The following is an 18,412-nucleotide window of genomic DNA, read 5'->3' as shown; positions in this document are numbered from 1 at the left end:
TCCCGGTACAGTGTGGAAATATTGAAGTTTTGACACCAGCCTGTGTTTACTGTCGATCACACAGATTTCCTGACTCATTACCTGTTACAGGCATCACAGAGGTGGCCTGTGGGAGAGACATGTGCCTTTGAGGTCCCACCATGCAGCACCCAGTAAAAGAATATTATTCATGTCTGTACAGTTTTTTTTCAAAGCATTTTATTTGTTGTTTATGCATGTGCATCTGGAGGTCAGGGGACAGCTAGTTGGGAGTCAGTTCTCGGTTTCCACCTTGTGAGTTGTGGGGTTAGAACTCAAGTCCTGGCTGTGGTGGTCTTTACTGCTGAGCCACCCTGCCAGCCCTTAGTTTTATTTTAAAATGCATTTAGCTATTTATACTGATTGATTGATTAATTGAGACAGTGTCTCCACACTTAGTCCTGATTGGCCTTGAACTCATGGCAATCCTTCTGCCCCTCCCTAGAGGTGGTTTTTAAATGGAATGGTCAAGAGGTATGAGTCTTGTCTGAGAAGGGGTGTCATATAGGGATATCAGGATGCCATCAGAACCAGGGTGACATGGTGTGTGTCTATAGTGGACCTCGGGGCTTTGAATCTCCCCTGCGGCTGATGAGCAGAGACATAGTTGGAATTACGAGGGATTTAATAGCTGCCTTGGTATAAGCCATAGGCAGTGGGTGGGGTGAGGTAGGGAGACCAGCCAAGGGGTGGCCAGCTGAATGAGCCTGTTAGGGTGACCCAGGGTAAAGGGTTGAGAAACAGGTGGTGGTTAGCTGGGTTCTTGTCCCCTTTGGAAGGGAAAGTAGAGTCCAGGCAGGATATGAAAGGCCGGAGAGAAAGAATGGCCTTTGAGTATATAAAACATGAAAACATGCTCCCATTACAGTTGGTAGGACTGAACTTGAAAGGGGCCAAGTGCTTTTGCCCAGGGCTTCTCAGCCAGAAAGTGAAGCCAGCATGCAGCCTGGCAAGTATTGGCATAGACTCATACCTGTCTCACAGGTTGCACTTGTGTGCCTGTGTAGTGATGGATGCAGAGATGTTGGTGTGATCTTGTGTCTAACATTTGTCATCGTGCCCTTAGGCTAGGCACCCTTCCCTATTCACTGCATGTCCTCTGTCTCTAGATACCCCAGTTGGCTGGTAGACACCTTGCTTCTGTGATACTCAGCAAGAGTTCACTGTGGGGTTGAGGCTGTCCCATGACATGCTTCATTCTTGTAAGCATTTATGGCAGCAGCTCAGGTCATTTGTCCTTGTCACTTTGCACCCCTGTCTCTTGTGAAGTCTAGCACTTTCCCCAGTGAATTCTTTATATTAGACTTCTGTAAATTATGGATTGTAAATGATAGATAGCTACTGGCTTAAAAAAAAAACCAAAACAACAACAATCAAAAACAAAACAAAACAAAAAAACTGATTTCCCCTCCCACACCCCAGCAACAGGCAGATCAGGTGGCAGAGTTCTCAGTGGGCCAACATTGTTCAGTGTTTCTTTGAGGGAGAAAGTCTCATTTTCAGGGCTTTGCTCTAACTGAGAGGCCCTAATGCCTTTCTTTTATTTTTTAATTTTATCTGGCTCAGCCGTAGCTGAAATGTGATGAGGAGAAATGCCGGTGGTGTTGGGCAGTGCCAGGTCATTGCTGGCTGCCATCCAAAGATTCCTAAGGCTCTGGGCCCCAGCCAGACCAGGGTTTGTCTATTCTCTACTCACCAGCAATCATTAGAACCTTTTAGCTGTAAACCCAGGCAAGCCACCAGGCCTCACTACAGGCTGCTGTCTCCACTGCAGTGTGCCCCATCCCCCAGGCTCACAAAGGCTTTTATCTTTAATGCTTTCCCTGGTGCCTGAGATTGCTGACTTATGCATGGAAAAAAAAAAAAAAAAAAAAAAACAAACAAACCAAACTACTCTTGCTTTCTGCTTCCTCAGCATTTCATGCCCATACCCCAGGAATGTGTAATGGACTAGGTAATAAGGAACTTTCAATTCTGTGCCTTCAAGGCCTGTGACCATGGAAGGTAATGGAAGTTAAGAGGGCGCTAGAGAGATGGTTCAGAAGTTAAGAGCACCAGCTATTCTTCCAGAAGACCCGGGTTCAATTCCTTGCACCTACATGGCAGCTCACAACTTACAACTATCTGTAACTCCTGTTCTAGGGGATCCAACACCCTTACACAAACATATGTGCAGTTAAAACACCAATTTGCATAAAATAAAAATAAGTAAATAAAAAAGATTTAAAAGGAACACACATTGTGCCATGATTCTCAGACTCCTGAGGTCTGACTTCCTCAAGACCTCACACCAGCAGCCCTGCATCCCTGAGAAGAGGGGAAGCTTGCATATGCTGAGCACTCATATCACACATTACACATGAATGGCTACCCGTGCCCACCTGCCTGCCCTTTCCTTGGGGAGTCAGAAAGATACCAGCTTCAGGACAGCATTAGGAGCTCCTGAGAGTATTCCTGTGTTATCTTGGCTTTGGGTTCAAGTTCAGGAACATCTTGACCTTCCAAGGCTGCTTACTATACTGTAGGTAGAGCTTGCTTAATTGTAGTCAGAGATGGGAACTGAGGCTTGGGGCGGGAGAGGGGACTAAACACTGTAGGCAGGTAGCAGCCACTGTGAGCCAGAGCTCCAGCTCGCCTCTGCCATCTCAGCTCGTCCAGGGCTCATGGACTCATCAGTCTCCAGAGCTGTGACAGCAGGTGGACTGAGGGGCATGGGTGGACAGCCTCTGGATTAACAGGATAACTCTGAAAGTGGGGTCACTACAGCAACACTGTGGGGATTGCAGGTGGCAGGGTACCCCCAGCCTCGGGGAATGAGAGAAGAAAGCATGGGCTTATGAGCATACCCAGCCAGGTCAGATGCTGCTAGAGGAAGCTGAGTGGAGCTTAGGCTCATGGGATAGGACACCCCAGGGTGGGGGGCTGCAGCAGAGCTGTCTCCTTCTCACCACACTGCTTCTTCATGTGACGGCTGTTGTTGTAAATTAAAGGATTTGGGGGCTGTGTAATGTTATTTATTATTAACTCTATAATTATTGTGGCGTTATTATTTAACCCACTATCACAGTAAGACACAGACACCTGTTACATTTAATAATTGCCTTGGGTTGGGCAGATGATTCCTTCTATGCTAGTTCAATAACCTCACCATCCACCTCCCAGCCTCCATCTAATGCCGTCCTCCTTAACCATTCTCATCTGGACCATCTTCCATCCATAATCTTAAAAATACTTGCTTGTATTCTTCACCTGGGCCTCTCCATGCCATTACTGGAGTCCTTCCTCCCAGCCCACATGGTTTCTTCTCCAGGCTAACCCATTGTGGGGTCCTCCTTCCTGCTCTCTTCCCATCCATCTCTGTTTCCCATGATTCTCTTGAACCCAAAGCCTGGGAACCTTAGCCATGGCTACCCCATTCTGCCCTGCCCAGGTTTTAGGCCTTTAATCAGCCAATTAGGTATAATGTCTTAGGCAGGTTTACATAACAAGGGTAGGTTTATGCAGGCAGTAACCAGATCTTGGGGGCCAGTAATTAGCATCAAAATACAAGCATTAGACCAACCCCCAACAGATGGCCCTTTTACCAGTCCTTCCAGAACCTTGTTGAGCTCATCTTCTCTTGCTCCCAGCCTGGGGATGATGGACACCCCCTCCACTCCCGTTCTACTCGGCTTTTTCCAGGGTGTCACCTTGGTGCCCACTGCAGTAGCTTCCTGTCTCCCCAGCCCCACTACTTTCCTTCCTCTTGTAGTAGACTCACTCAGTCCTGCCCTTGTCACACGGTGCCCTAAGGTAGAAGTGGACCCTGGAAACTCATTATCGCAATTCAAAACTCAGAAGCCAATTGGTATCACGTTTCTGTGACCCAGCCCTTTAGCCAAGGTGGGAGGAAATGAATTCTAAACTAGTCTGGGCTACACAGTGAGACCAGTCATAAAAGCTACACACTGATAGGACACTCCTGGGTTTCTTGGAACCTGGGAGTCTCCTGCCTCAGTCTCCCCATTCTCTCCTTTCACTCCATGCTCAGAAGGCCCCTGGCCACAGGGGATTCATGGATATGTGAAACTTAAGGTTAAACCTTCATATACTATGCTTTTTCTACTTGTGCATACCTCTGATAAATTTATAAAGTCCATACAAGGTTCAGATGAACAACAATAATAAAATAAAACACTAACAACAAACATATGCCGTAGACATCAAGGATGCTTTCCTGGCATGCATAAAGCCCTGGGTCTGTCTGTAGCACCCTAAATACAAGCCAGCAAGCATAGGGATGTTTATTTCTGGCAATTTCCTTTTATTTTTTTTTTTTCCAACCATGCTTGGAAGTAATGGAAACCTTTGGAAGTGAAGCATTGGATTAAAGTGGTCTTTGGTCATGGAGTCACATATGATGTACGCTTCAGATTGTGCTACCATTTCCTCTTGGTCAAGGGCTGTCTCAGTGTCATGACTGAGGTGGCATGTCTCTCTCCTCTGAAGAGCCTTTCTTGGTGGCAGGCTTTTCTCTTTAAAACCTCCCTACCACCTTTTGTGAGCCAGTGTCTGGCTTGAGTGTTAAGCACTGAGCGCCCTTTGCTCTCCTCAAAGCTCCAACTCACCAGCTACTGGTCTTGGCTCCTTGTGGTAGATGAGCTTTGTCCCATTTTCCTCAGCATCCAATGGACCTCCTGCTGGAGAAAATGGTGATGGAAATGTCACTGCTCCTGTGCCAGAGGGAGGCTAAACCAGTATTTCTCAAGCATTCAGCAATGGTGAGGGGACCATTATTCTGAAAGAACATCTGCGTAGCCATGGTAGTCTTAACAGAATGCCTCCCCTCTTTTTTTTATTAATTAGTTTTGAAAAGTGTTTTAGTTTTTGATGTGACACAGTTACGTCCTTCCCCTTCCCTTTCCTTTTTCCAAGCACTCCCATGTACCCCCTTTTACTCTCTGTCAGATTCATGACTTTTCATTAATTGTTACATGTGTACATGTATATGTATATTCCTAAACACATAATGTTCAGTCTGTATGATGACACTTGTATGTATGTTTTGAGGTCTGACCATTTGGTATTGGATAATTGGGGAAGATTGTTTCCTCCCGAACTCAGTATTCCTTAGTTGCCTTCAGTTTTTTGTTTGTTTGTTTGTTTGTTTTGTATGGCTGAGACCTCATGGATAAAAGGGGAAAGGTTTCCCCTTCTATCCATGTTGACATATCTGTTGTTTTTGTCCTTTCCTGCTCATGTTTGGGCAGTCATGTTAGTGGGACTTCATGTATAGTTGGTTATTACTAGAAGACACAGTGTCACAGCAGACTCCCAGATCCTCTGGCTCCTACACCCCTCTTCCAAAATGTTCCTGAGCCTTAGGAGTGTTTTATAGATTGAGTTGTAGATGACTCTGTTTCTTTTGGTTGCGATTTTTGTAATGGTGTCTGTCTGTTGCAAAGAAAAGTTTCCTTGATGAGGGCTGAGGACTACACTTATCTACGGGTATAGACCAATGTTTAGGATATAGTTAGGAATCATGCTGGTTTAGTAAAGTGCAAGTTGAGGTTCACCTCCAAGACTCATGACCTCGCTAGCCCTGGGCAGTGTCCTCATCTTTGAAATTCCTTTCTGTTTTGGTAAAGATGTTCACAGTTTCCTGTTGATACTGAGCACTGTTCTTGTGGCTGGGTGGACCATGTGGACACCTTCTGACACTGGTTATAATACTCCCTCACAGACTGCAGAAGAACATGCCTCAAAGGTGATGAAATTCTCGAGCTCGTTACTTCCTCAGAATAGCAACACATTTCTGGAAAACGTTACTATGTTTCTTCTCCTTTTAAATAAGTTCTCAGTAAATGAGGTTGGCCTCTAAACCATGGAGATTATCCTATCCTGCCTCAGCTCAGGTTCAGGGCTCTGAACCCCCATACTTGGCTGTTTTCTGTATTCTTTATATCTGCTCTGGAGTGGATTTCCTACTGAATCATGAATAATTCCCTCTCCCTTGACTCACAAAATAGCCCTGTTAGCAATATCTGAAATGGCTCTGCTGCAGAGCTGCTGGGCTACTGGAGTCCAGATGCTCTTGGCACCAGATGCCACTCAAGAGTTAAAGGGTCAGTGGAGATGTCCTAACACTGTCCTACTCTGGATAGGATAAAATGGCCATTTTTCTTGAGGAGCATTACCAGTGGCCTCTTGTTTTGCTGTATAAATTGGTTGTTGTTGATACTTGTGTCTTGCTCTACAACACTGGCTGGTCTGGAACTCATTGTGTATGTAGCTCAGGCTGGCCTCAGATTTGCTGTGACCCTCCTTACCTCTGCCGCTTGAGTGCTGAGATTACAGGTGTGAGCCCACATGCCCGTGTCTTTTAAAACATGCCTTCTCTGGCTCTTCCCCTGCAGTCTCTTCAGATGGAGGTACAGACTCTTCAGTGTTAGTGGATGACAATGGTAGCGAGGAAGACTTCAGCTATGAAGAGCTCTGCCAGGCCAACCCTCGGTACCTGCAGCCAGGCGGGGAACAGCTGGCCATCAATGAGGTACTGGAATCCCACCCGTGCATATACTTGGTTCTCAAGGCTGTGGCTATCTGATTAGTTCTTCCTGGGCATATCCTGAAGCCTGGGGCTCTGGCTATCTGGTTTCTGTTACGGTCCGGGAACTCGTTTATATCTGAGTTTTGCAGGTTCCTGACGGTCATCCCTGTAAGCACTAAGGTAAGCAGGTACTGCCTGGTCTTCGCTTTTTAAATGTGTTCATTAGCTGGGCAGCAGTGGTGTGCACCTTTAACAATACTCAGGAGGCAGAGGCAGGCTGATCTCTGAGTTTGAGGTCACCCTGATCTACAGAATGAGTTCCAGGACAACCAGGGCTACATACACAGAGAAACCCTGTCTGAGAAAACCAAAATTGGAAAAAAAGTGTTCAGGTGTCTCAGGTGATTCTCACAGCTGCTGTCTCAGGTAAATGAAAACACTGTTCTATGTTTTAGTGAATACCCTGAAGTGTTTGCTAAATGAAATTACACTGAGTGGGCTGTATGCCATCTACTCTGAAAGCTATGATAGGAAGCTAAAATTTTCAAGGCCTCCCTGAGCAGTTTATGGAGATCCTATCTTAAATAAGGACAAGGTAGTTCAGTCACAGAGTACACAGGCTCTGGGTTGTATCCCCAACATTGTAGGTGTGTGTGTGTGTGAAATGATTTGCTAGCAAATAGCAGAGGTGAAATTAACCATGTGTTTCATTTTGTCAGTCAGGTTCTGTTTTGTTTTCATTACACTGAATTAGCACTTATCCTGCCTTCTGTTGGCCTTCTCTTCCTCCCTGTTCCTATCCCCACTAGACAGGGTTTTTCTGTGTAGCCCCGGCTGTCCTGGAAATCTCTGTCTGTAGATCAGGCTGGCCTCAAATTTAGAGATCCACATGCCTCTGCCTCCTGAGTGCTGGGGTTGACTGTGTGTACCGTGGTGCTAAGCCACTACATGATCCCCTTTTCTTTGACACTTTCTGGAAGGCTTCCCCAGATTTTGACATTCTTAAGTGGAACACAGGGAGCCATGGCTTCTTCACTAAGGTGTCCACTTATTCCTGGGTAGCTTTGGCATCTAATGTGGTGGCTCAGACGACCTCTGTGGAGCAAAGACTCCAGACGCTGAGTTTGCTAGGTAACTAGTCTCCAGCTTCCTCCCTTGCTCAAGATGTCTGACTTTTCCATGGCAGGAAAGCTGTATGCCTGTGTTCAGTAGAGTCAATAGATACTTCAGATCTGGAGTTTTCTTCTTTTTTGGGTATAGAACAACCCTTCTCTTCTCTCTTCCCTTCAGTATGGTGCACAGTGACTTAGGTGATACTCAGCCCTTTATTATGTGATGCGCTTCCTGTTAGATGGGCACGTAGGAGTGTTCTGGGCTATGCTAGAGAAGGCTAAGTGCGTACTTATGTACGGTGACTAGGTGTAGTAAGCGCATACTCAATTTATGATGGTTTTGACTTCGATGACTTACTATGATGTAACTCCATATGTGAGTCAAGAGGTTCTGTACATCTTTGTTTTTGTTTGTTAGTTTGTTTTTTTGAGATAGTCTTGTTCCATAACCCACCCTAGCCTTGAACTTGTAATCCCCCTGCCCCAAACCCCTACATGGTAGGATTATGATATGTGTCACCATACCCAGCGTGTATATGCACCTTTTTAAAGTTGACTCAAGTTTCCCTTTAAGGGCAGGTCACAGACTTCTCCCGAGACTGTCTTCCTTCAGTTGATTTCATATGATCAGCACACCTGGACAGCATGAATCCTTTTAGGCAGAGTAGAAGGTGTCAGGTCATCGTGAGAAAGCACACCCAGCGTGTGGCACACTTCCGTCTGCCCACCTTGCTAGATGCCAAGCATGTTCTCCTGTTCCCATTCCAGCTCATCAGCGATGGCAGCGTGGTCTGTGCGGAAGCACTTTGGGACCATGTGACCATGGACGACCAGGAGCTGGGCTTTAAGGCTGGGGATGTCATCCAGGTCCTGGAAGCCTCTAACAAGGACTGGTGGTGGGGCCGGAATGAAGATAAGGAGGCCTGGTTCCCTGCAAGCTTTGTTAGGGTGAGTGTGGCCCTCTGTTTTCCAGGGGTGTTCGTGGGCAGGGGATTGCAGAAGAGTTTCAGCAGATATCAGTTTTCACCCAGGCCCAGTTCTTCAAGTCATTGTGTTTAATGCCACACACAAGCCAGAGGAAATAGGCTGGTTGGAGTGAAAATCTTTTAATTTTTATTTTTTTAATATTTTTAAAAACTTTTTATTGATTCTTTGTGAATTTCACATCATGCACCCCATTCTTACTCATCTCCTCATCTCTCCTTATTATCTGCCCTCTAACCTTGCAACCTCTTCCCCAAAAGAAAACAAAAAATAAAAATTAATACAATTTTTAAAAAAGAAAGAAAAGACATCTCACCATGGATTCTGTGGTATATTCCATAGTATACCCTTTTGTCCAAACAGCTTTACTTGCAAATATTCATTGTAGTGGGTCATTGGTCTGGTTCCAGGCCTCTGGCTTCTGCTACACTATCAATAGTGGAACCTCACCCTAAATGCTCCCAGATACCCTGTCATTGCCCTGTGCAGCTTTGGTTCTGTAGGACCAGCCTCTTCATATGCTCTAGTACTCATAGATGGGGTAGATGTTGAGGTGGCTTAACTCATAGCCCTGGATCTAGGCCTGGGTTTTGGCCCGGGTGTTCAGCCCAACAGCTCTCCTGTGCCAGTGCTACCAGGGCCAGCTCTCCTGCTTTGCCCAGTCATGGGGTGAGACTAGCTCTACTGGGCTGTTCTCCCGAGTGCTTCTTCATGGAAGCAAGCCAACTACTTGGCATTGCTACTGCCCATGGACACTTTTCGAGGGCACCATGACTTGATAACTCGGCATAGAGAGCAGAGGCCTGGGAGTTCCTCGCCCCGCTCCTGCTACCACTCTCTCTTCCCTAAGCCATCTGCCTCCCGTGTGTGGCCTGCAGCTTCGAGTCAACCAGGAGGAACTGCCAGAGAGCAGTAGCAGCTCCCACGGGGAAGAGCAGGGTGAGGACACCAGCAAGGCCCGCCACAAGCACCCCGAGAGCCAGCAGCAGATGCGCACCAATGTCATCCGGGAGATCATGAACACGGAGCGAGTGTACATCAAACACCTCAAGGACATCTGTGAGGTAAGTGCCGGACAGAGGTTGCCACCTCCTCCAACCCTACACAGCTCATCCAATTCTCAGGCAAAGAGGCCGAGTTGTTTCTGCACAGGTGAAAATGTGGTCCTACTTGGTGGTGTTGCCATGGTGATAACCGGACATCTCCTTTTAGTGGAGAGTCAGGGGGAGACAGTGTGCGACTCTGTAGCAACTGCTGGGGTTAAGGACAGCGGCCACTGTGTCCAGCTGTTATTCAATAGTCTCGTCCTGGTTTCAGAGAACTGATCTTTAGTGGATGTGAGGCTGGAAGGCTGCTTCCTCCCAGGCTGGTTCTCATTCTGTGGATCAAATGAGCTGTGTAGCTCTGGATGCTGATGGCAGCACTGCTCATTCAGCTGTGATCACTCAGTGCTAGAGATGAGCTTAATTCTGGACAGCCTGTTCTGGTGTGGATGCACATAGCCTGTCACTGTTCACCTCTCTGCTGCGTGGATGTATGCGGGAAGAAGTGTCTTTAGAGTGGTGCTTCGGGAAAGTCACAGTTTCCGGCTAAGCGCGCTGGAGCACCTACCACGACTGCCCCATCCCCCTGCTCAGCTCAGCAACTCACAGCATTCTCATTGGGCACACGTCGTCTTGGTTGCCTGTTGCAGATGAGGAAATGGAGACCTTGACATTAGGAAGCAGGGTTGGCAGACAGTGTGTGTTCTCTTAAATAGAGGGATTTAGGGGCTGGGGTGCAGTGCTTGCTGCATATGCATGATTTCGTATCCCTGGCATCCACATAAAAGCTGGTATGGCAGCATGTGTCTCTAACCCCAGCACTGGCAGGCAGGGATGAAGAGCTCCCATAGCCTCTGGCCATCCAGTATAGCCAAAACGGTGAGTCTCAGATTTATTGTGAGGTCCTGTCACCAAAAAAAAAAAAAAAAAAAAAAAAAAAAAGTGCCTGATTGGACAGGCCTATCACACACCCATGCACACTACGTTCATGTATGCACATTATACTACACACATGAAGAAGGTAGTGGTTTATATTTTACTGAGTGGTCTGTTGAAGCATGCAGTGCCACTTTGGAGGTAACTTAAGTGTTATGTGGCCTTTCCTTCCTGTGCCATGAGCTCTCCAGAGCCTGAGACAGCCCTGATAACGTGCATAGGGAAGCAGTAGCTAGCCCTCTTAGTAAGCATAGGCCTCCACTTAAAGATGCACAGGCTCAGGCTGCATAACGAAAGCAGGTGACAACAGAGTCCTTGGGTCGGATATTCTTGGATTTTTGCTGTGATTTAACAGACACAAACCACACTGTCTCAGGTTCTCAGGCTTGATAGCAACCCTTCCCATACTGACCTCTTCCATCTCCCTGGCCTAGAAAGTTGGAATCTAGAAAGTGTGGCTGCTCAGGAAATTTAAATTCTAGACAGCGTGGCAATATGAACATGGCAGACACGGCACACATCTGTAATACCAGCACTGGGTAGATACAGACAGGTGAATCCCTGGGGCTCTTTGATTAGCCAGCCCCATCTGCTTGGAGAGTTCCTGGCCAGAAAGGACTCTGTCAAACAAAAAGGACAGTGGCTGATGAAGGACACTCAGGGTTGTCCTTTGACCTTTATACAACTATGATTGGTTATGTATACACAATACACACCACGGCAATGTGAATTTTTAAACCCTGTTCACTTCTGGAAACTTGAAATACAGCCACATGAAACTTTAATTTTTGTCTTCAAAAATATTTATGGTGAGCCAGGCTTGTTGGTGTATGGCTATAATCCCACACTCGGGGAGGCAGAAGAGGCGGATCTCTGTGAGTTCGAGGCCAGCCTGCCCTACAAAGTGAGTCCAGGACAGCCAAACCCTGTCTAAAAAAGCAAAACAAAACAAAAAAATTATAGTGAATTGTAGGTATATGATTGTCTCGTCAGGGCCCCACAGAGATAAAAATAATTTTCTCTAATTAAAATTTACCCCAACTTGGGAATGGTGTCACACACTGTCGTCCCGACACACAGGAGTCTTCGTCAGGAGGATTGCAAGTTTGAGACCAGCTTACCAGCTTAAGCCACATAGTGAGACCCTATCCTAAAAAGAAAATAAAATTCAGCTCAAGACCTTGACATTGGTCCAAAACACAGACAGAAACAACAACAAACTGTATTGTTCAACTGTCTCTAAACAAAAAACCATTTGCTTTTGTGCTTTGCAGGGCTATATCCGACAGTGTCGTAAGCACACGGGAATGTTCACTGTTGCGCAGCTAGCCACTATTTTTGGAAACATTGAAGACATTTACAAATTCCAAAGAAAGTTTCTGAAAGACCTTGAGAAACAGTACAACAAAGAGGAACCTCACTTGAGTGAAATAGGATCCTGCTTTCTTCAGCACGTATGTTCCTTTATGAATCACATCCTGTCAGACAATAGCATAGAAAGGTAGCCCTCCACAAAATATTCCACAGGTTTCTTCGGTTGGCTCATGTACTGCTGTTAGGTAGATAGGATGGTTTCTGCCTCAGGGAGTGAGTGACCCAAGGTCACATGCTCATAGGCAAGTGACAGCTCAACCTCAGGGTATCTCTGGTGGTGGCACTGTCTATTTAGATTGCCTATAACTGACAATAAAAGATTTCTGGAGATTTTATTTCTGTTCTTAGAGAACAGTTCTGGCATTGCCGGCCATGGCAACAATGTCTCCTCACTTCCTGGGTGCTAAACCTAGTGGTTTTCTAGAGGCAGAGGCCCTAGAGCTGGAGGTATGACTAGACTTTAAATAACTTAGCATGGTGGTTTTACAGGAAAACAGGCAGGAATGGACCTCTAGGTGCCCAGGCCTCTTCTAGTCACTGAGAAGTTCTCTGTGGCTAGAGTAGCCTGATCCTGTGGATGAACAGCTAGGGAGAAGCTTTGGAGGTGAGCAAAGGTAGGGTCAGAGGGGACAGATGGGTGGGTGGCCTCAAATACAGGAGAGTCTTAACTGCTCTCACTGCCGTGTCAGCCCTGTCAGGTGATGGTCCAAGAAAAGGAGACTTGGCAAACTCAAGGGAGGTCTGGCAAGCCTGGTTGTTCCAACAACAACAACAACAACGAAGCAGTGGTCTCTAGCACCTGCATCATACAGTTAGCAGGTGGGGTGGGAAATGGCATGCTAGGGAACGGAGGACTTGGCGGGAGACTTGCTGCATTTAAGCTCAGCCTGCATGGTGGGGCAGGGGAAGCAGGAAGGAAGGGCAGATGTGAGTGTGTGGGTCCGTGGCTGAAGCTGGAAGAAAGCTGGTGGCCAGGGATGTAGAACAGCACCCAGTGACAGGGCTTTTAAAGTGATAGCCACCTAGTCTTGAGTGAAAGAATGACGGGCAGAGGAGAGCTAGTAGCTCCAAGCTCAGGAGAACGGGCAACATGAGAAGAGCAGCAGTGGGGCTGCACCTCAGAACGACACATTTGCGGGAAGGGAAGTGGGAGCCTTTGACTTGGATAACATAAAGGTTAGGCAGTGTATCAGCAGCTCATGGTACCTCCACACCAGAGTTTAAGGGGACCAGGATGGAGAGACAGGCCTCAGAGCATTGCTTTGTCCTTCTGCTGTACCAGCTGCAGGCTAGGAGCAGAGTGGGCAGTTAAAAGAGAATCCAGTTACCCACTACCCCCGGACCACAAAGCAGATCCACTGAGCAGCCATGAAAGCCACTGCCAAGCCCACATTGCTTTGGGGTCTTGGTCTATTCCCCACCCTGATTTCTCCAGGAGTGTCCTCACAGATGGCTCAGAGACACTGTCTGATGTGTCTACCTTCCCTTCCAGCAAGAGGGCTTTGCCATCTACTCTGAGTACTGCAACAACCACCCAGGTGCCTGTGTGGAGCTGTCCAACCTCATGAAGCAGAGCAAGTACCGGCACTTCTTTGAGGCCTGCCGCCTGCTCCAGCAGATGATTGACATCGCCCTGGATGGCTTTCTCCTCACACCTGTGCAGAAGATCTGTAAATACCCACTGCAGCTGGCTGAGCTGCTCAAGTACACCACACAGGAGCACAGGTAAGGCGAGCCTGACTGGGGACCACGAAACTGAGCACCAGCCTGGTGCTTCTGGAATGTCAGGGACAGGCGGTGGTGGTGGTGGTGGTGGTGGTGGTGGCGGTGGCGGTGGCGGCAGCTGCAGCAGCATTGCCACTAAGTTTTGCGGAAGACGGTCTTAGGTGTATATAGTGTTGATCACTGTAACAAGGTATGTGAAGATACTCAGTGACTTCCAGAAATACAAAAACAAAAGAATTCTTTTTGATTGTTTGGTTGGTTGGTTTGGTTTTGGTTTTTCAAGACGGGGCTTCTCTGTGTATCCCTGGCTGTCCTGGAACTTGATCTTTAGACCAAGCTGGCCTCAAACTCAAGAAATCCCCCCTGCCTCTGCCTCCAATGTGCTGGGATTAAAGGCGTTTACCATCACCACTGGTTTTGTTTGTTTTTGTTTTTTTTTTAAGTAAAACAGAAAAGATCTACATTGAAAAGCAATAATAACGCACCCCCCTCCCCCGCAGGTCCCCCCTCTTTGGGGGCTTTTAGCAAAAACATTGTCCCTTTTCTCTGGGGGCTTCTTCTTGGGCAGTTCCACTTTGTTTGTTCTGCCTCGAGAATAGGCCTGGCAGCTGCGTGGACAATCCTGGAGATGTCCCAGGGTGTTTGGTTCATAGCTTCTGTTCTCAAGGCTGTTTGAGGGCTCTGACTCAGTCCACCAGGGCCCCTGCTATGTCATCATATGAGTTCAAGCGGTCCAGCCTTGACTGAACTACTGGTTTACACATCCCTAAATTACTTCTGCTGAACAGAGCCTGAACGCCACATTTTCTTACACTAGAGTCACTGTGTCTCACCTCTGTTAAATTAGGATTTCTGATTTTAGGGTTTTTAGAACTTAATAATTTTAGAGGCATGGACAGCAGGGCTGCTGAAAAACCATTGGGCTGTATTGTTCATGGCCTCTCATGTCCCTTGCTGAACAAGTGAAAGAAGAAATTTGATGCAGATAATTACCTTCAAAATGGCTAGTGGTTTTTAAGCAGCTTTAAATAGAACTGGTTATGTTGAAGTCAAAGCAGAAAGGAGATAGTTCTCTGTACTGTGGAAATAATTCAAAGTTGCTGTGACTAACACTTGGTTTCTGTGGCATTTACTCTCATTGATGGTGGTTTCTGGGAAATGAATGGCAACATTCTTATTCCAAAAGAACTGGGAGTCTGTTCCCGCTGCTCAGTTAACCTGTGCAGACTGTGGTCTATTCATTGCAAACAATGGCTCTTACTCAATGCCTCGTCTAGACTATTAGTGGACAAATCACGGACAGAGCACACTATTTGTCAGTCCTCATTTGTGATTTGCACGTCTTGCAATTAAAATGAGCTTCCTGTCTTGCAGTGATTACAACAATATAAAAGCGGCCTACGAAGCCATGAAGAATGTGGCCTGCTTGATCAATGAGCGCAAGCGCAAGCTGGAGAGCATCGACAAGATTGCCCGTTGGCAGGTGTCCATCGTAGGCTGGGAGGTGAGTGGCACTCACACAGGCACAGTGAGCTCACTGCTCCTGCACCTTGGACCCAGTGACAACGTGCTTTAGTATCTTCTGCACGTTCTGGCTTTAGTGGACTATGTACTGACAACGATCTGTGCATTTGGAGGGATTTTGATGAGTCTAAAAGTCAACTACCTTATTTCTCTACAGTGCCTTCAAGGAAATAAAGTCTGAGTAGGGGAAGTAGCTCAGAGGGTAAACATGCCAAACCTAAAGACAGGATTTGACCCCAGGACCCACGTGGTAAACGGAAGGAAGAAAACCCTGCAGTTGTCCTCTGACCACCTGAGCAAGTAGACACCCATGCCCATACACATACACTGATTTCTGCATATGCAATAAATAAGTAAAAAGACAACTAAAATTTTATGTATTCATTCATTCATTTGGTTTTTCGAGACAGGGTTTCTCTCTGTAGCCTTGGCTGTCCTGGACTCACTTTGTAGGCCAGGCTGGCCTCGAACTCACAGAGATCTGCCTGCCTCTGCCTTTTGAGTGTTGGGATTAAAAGTGTGTGCCACCACACCCAGCCAAAAAATAATTTTTAAAAGGAACAAAGTCATTAATATATTGCTTAGCATTGGTTGCCCCGACATGGAGAGCCAGCTCTCACCCAGTCAGGGAACACAGTGCTAGGATTTGGCTTGTTGTGACATATTTGGATCCTATATGATCCAAGCAAATTATCTTTTATTGTCTTTATGTTGAGGGGGGAAATGTTACTTCTTAGGCTACATGATAGTACTGGCTCAGTGGGTATACTTACTTTTATTTGTATATGCATATACCTGGGCACAGAGACACGGGTGCACACATAGTGTGCAGTGCCCCTACCGTGTTCACGGCTAATGCCATTTATGAGCTCAGTGAGTCTTCTCAATACTCCATAGAAGAAGGTACCACCCATGGGGTAAGGGGAAGGCCCTAAAAAGTATAAGAACCTTGTCCAGGGCTGCTTAGTTGGGGAGTGGCAGAGCTGGATTCTCCCCGCCCCCCTTCCCCGAGGAATCTGTACTGGTCGCCTCTGCCGAGCCGGAGCTAAGGACCAGCTGGTGCGGAACCAGATACGGTTCACTGCATCTTCCAAGTGGTCAGAACTGGCTTTCACGGACTGAGATGTGGGGTGAAAGGCAGAAATTCAGCTGAAGTTAATGAGATCAGGGACAGCTGAAGGGAAACATTCTTTCTCAGGAGCCCTGAGCATCCCTTCGACATGGCTGTCTGATCCCTTGCTTTTTAAGTGAAGAATCTGGGTCACAGAATTGCTCTAGGAAAGGAAATAGAAGAAATAGTTTGGAGTCAGGCACTTTTGCCTCCAAAACATGCTGTTGACTATTGGGACTAAAGAAAAATGAAAATTTTGTAAATGAAGGCCAGCTTCATACCGCCTTTGTTAGGGTGATGTTGGTGTTGTCCGTCTACACTGGATACGGTGTTTTCTTTCCAGCCTTAGATCCTAACATTCAGGGGATCATTTCTTTAGAATTCACCAACTTCTTACTGACAGTCTGCCTTCTGGCTCTAGGACCCTAAGCTAGCTGGTTCAGGAAGTGGGTAAACACTTGACTGGGAGCTGTAAGACTCAGAAATACCATGCCCCTGTGCAGTGAAACCCCTGCTTCCCCTGTCTTCTGATGAACTCGGTCTTTATTAGCTCCCACTCCAGATACTGTCTGGATTCCATTACTTTAACATGGTGGGGGTTTTTTTGTTTTGTTTTTTTTTTTTTTGTTTGTTTGTTTTTGTTTTGTTTTGTTTTGTTTTAAGATCAGGACAACACTTTGAGTAACCATAGAGACAGGAAATAAGGAGCTGAAAAGATATATTTAATGTCGAGGAACCCAGGAAGTCAAGGTCTGAATGGCCTTTGAGGCCTGTATCTTAGGGAACTGGAATGTTCTAGAACAACTGTACCAGAGGCCCCTGTGTGTCCCTGTTGTTGGGAACCATCTGGTTTAGAAAAACTCACAGTGTCATTGCATCCTCTCAGGGCCTGGACATTCTAGACCGGAGCTCCGAGTTGATTCACTCCGGAGAGCTGACCAAAATCACCAGGCAGGGCAAGAGCCAGCAGCGGATCTTCTTCCTCTTCGACCACCAGCTGGTGTCCTGCAAGAAGGACCTGCTGCGCAGGGACATGCTGTACTACAAGGGACGCATGGACATGGACGAGGTGGAGCTCGTGGACGTGGAGGATGGGCGGGACAAAGACTGGAACCTCAGCATGCGTAATGCCTTCAAGCTGGTCAGCAGAACCACGGAGGAGGTCCATCTATTTTGTGCCAGGAAGCAAGAAGACAAGGCCAGGTGGCTGCAGGCCTATGCAGATGAGAGGCGGCGGGTACAGGAGGATCAGCAGATGGGTGAGTGCTAGCCGCCGTCTCCACTGGCCCATTCTGCCCCGTTGCTCCCTCAAGAGTGAATCTGCGGATGGCGCTGCAGGTGCCTGCTCTGTGGAGCATTAGCAGAAATGGCCCGTAAAGCCTAGGGTGGGCTTACTACCCTGATCCACACCCTGCAGATGAGACGTTCTTCCAGGATGGCCCAGCTTGGTGTGGTCCCAGGGCCCACATGGTTCTAGAACTCGTACACACACCCTCACCAACCAGTGGAAATACCAGATGATTCTCTTTACTTCTTCAATTGTGTATTTATTTATGCTGCATGTGAGCTTATGTGGGGGGGCGGTATATTTGCCCTCTGTGGAGGTCAGAGGAGGACATCTAGTGACCTACCTGCCTTAACACTCTCTGCCCTTTTCACTTGCCATGGTTCTCACAGAATATGGAGCTAGGCTGGCAGCCAGTGAGCCTCCGCAGTCCTCCAGTCACATTGGGGATTTGAACTCAGGACTTTGTGCCCTTACAGCACATATTCTTCTCCACTCCTGAGCAATCATCTTCCTAGCCCAGAAATATCAAATGATCATCAAAGGCTGCCCCTTCTAGCAGCCCTGTTGCAAAACATTAAATCCCCCTCACTGTCCGGGTCAGCTCAGACCCATTTCCACCTTTGTTCCCCCTCCCCCCCCCATGGCATCCACAGAACCTGTACCACATACCAGAGCAAGCTCATGATTCTGATGTTGAGTAGTGTACTCATACAGACTGAGCATCTAAAATCTCTGAGCGCCAGTGTGGAAAATTCCACACCTGACATC

General features: G+C 47.1%; 1 protein-coding gene across 5 annotated transcripts in view; it reads left to right on the top strand.

The window, feature by feature from the left end:
- Positions 1–18,412, top strand: part of Spata13 (spermatogenesis associated 13) — a 132,901-nt gene that overhangs the window by 108,399 nt on the left and 6,090 nt on the right. For 4 of the 5 annotated variants that reach the window (XM_021650132.2, XM_021650133.2, XM_060391085.1 and 1 more), the window contains 7 exons: positions 6,414–6,550; positions 8,428–8,607; positions 9,522–9,707; positions 11,897–12,076; positions 13,489–13,721; positions 15,096–15,225; positions 17,243–17,615. In XM_021650132.2, coding sequence (XP_021505807.2) covers positions 6,414–6,550; positions 8,428–8,607; positions 9,522–9,707; positions 11,897–12,076; positions 13,489–13,721; positions 15,096–15,225; positions 17,243–17,615 — 1,419 coding nt within the window. Of the gene's footprint in view, positions 1–6,413; positions 6,551–8,427; positions 8,608–9,521; positions 9,708–11,896; positions 12,077–13,488; positions 13,722–15,095; positions 15,226–15,402; positions 15,781–17,242; positions 17,616–18,412 lie in introns of those variants that run through there. The other variant, XM_060391086.1, reaches the window with a different exon arrangement.

The sequence above is a fragment of the Meriones unguiculatus genome, chromosome 9, assembly GCF_030254825.1.
Source record: "Meriones unguiculatus strain TT.TT164.6M chromosome 9, Bangor_MerUng_6.1, whole genome shotgun sequence".
Lineage (NCBI taxonomy): Eukaryota > Metazoa > Chordata > Mammalia > Rodentia > Muridae > Meriones > Meriones unguiculatus.
The sequence above is the reverse complement of the archived record's forward strand: the minus strand, read 5'-3'. Positions and strand labels throughout refer to the sequence as shown.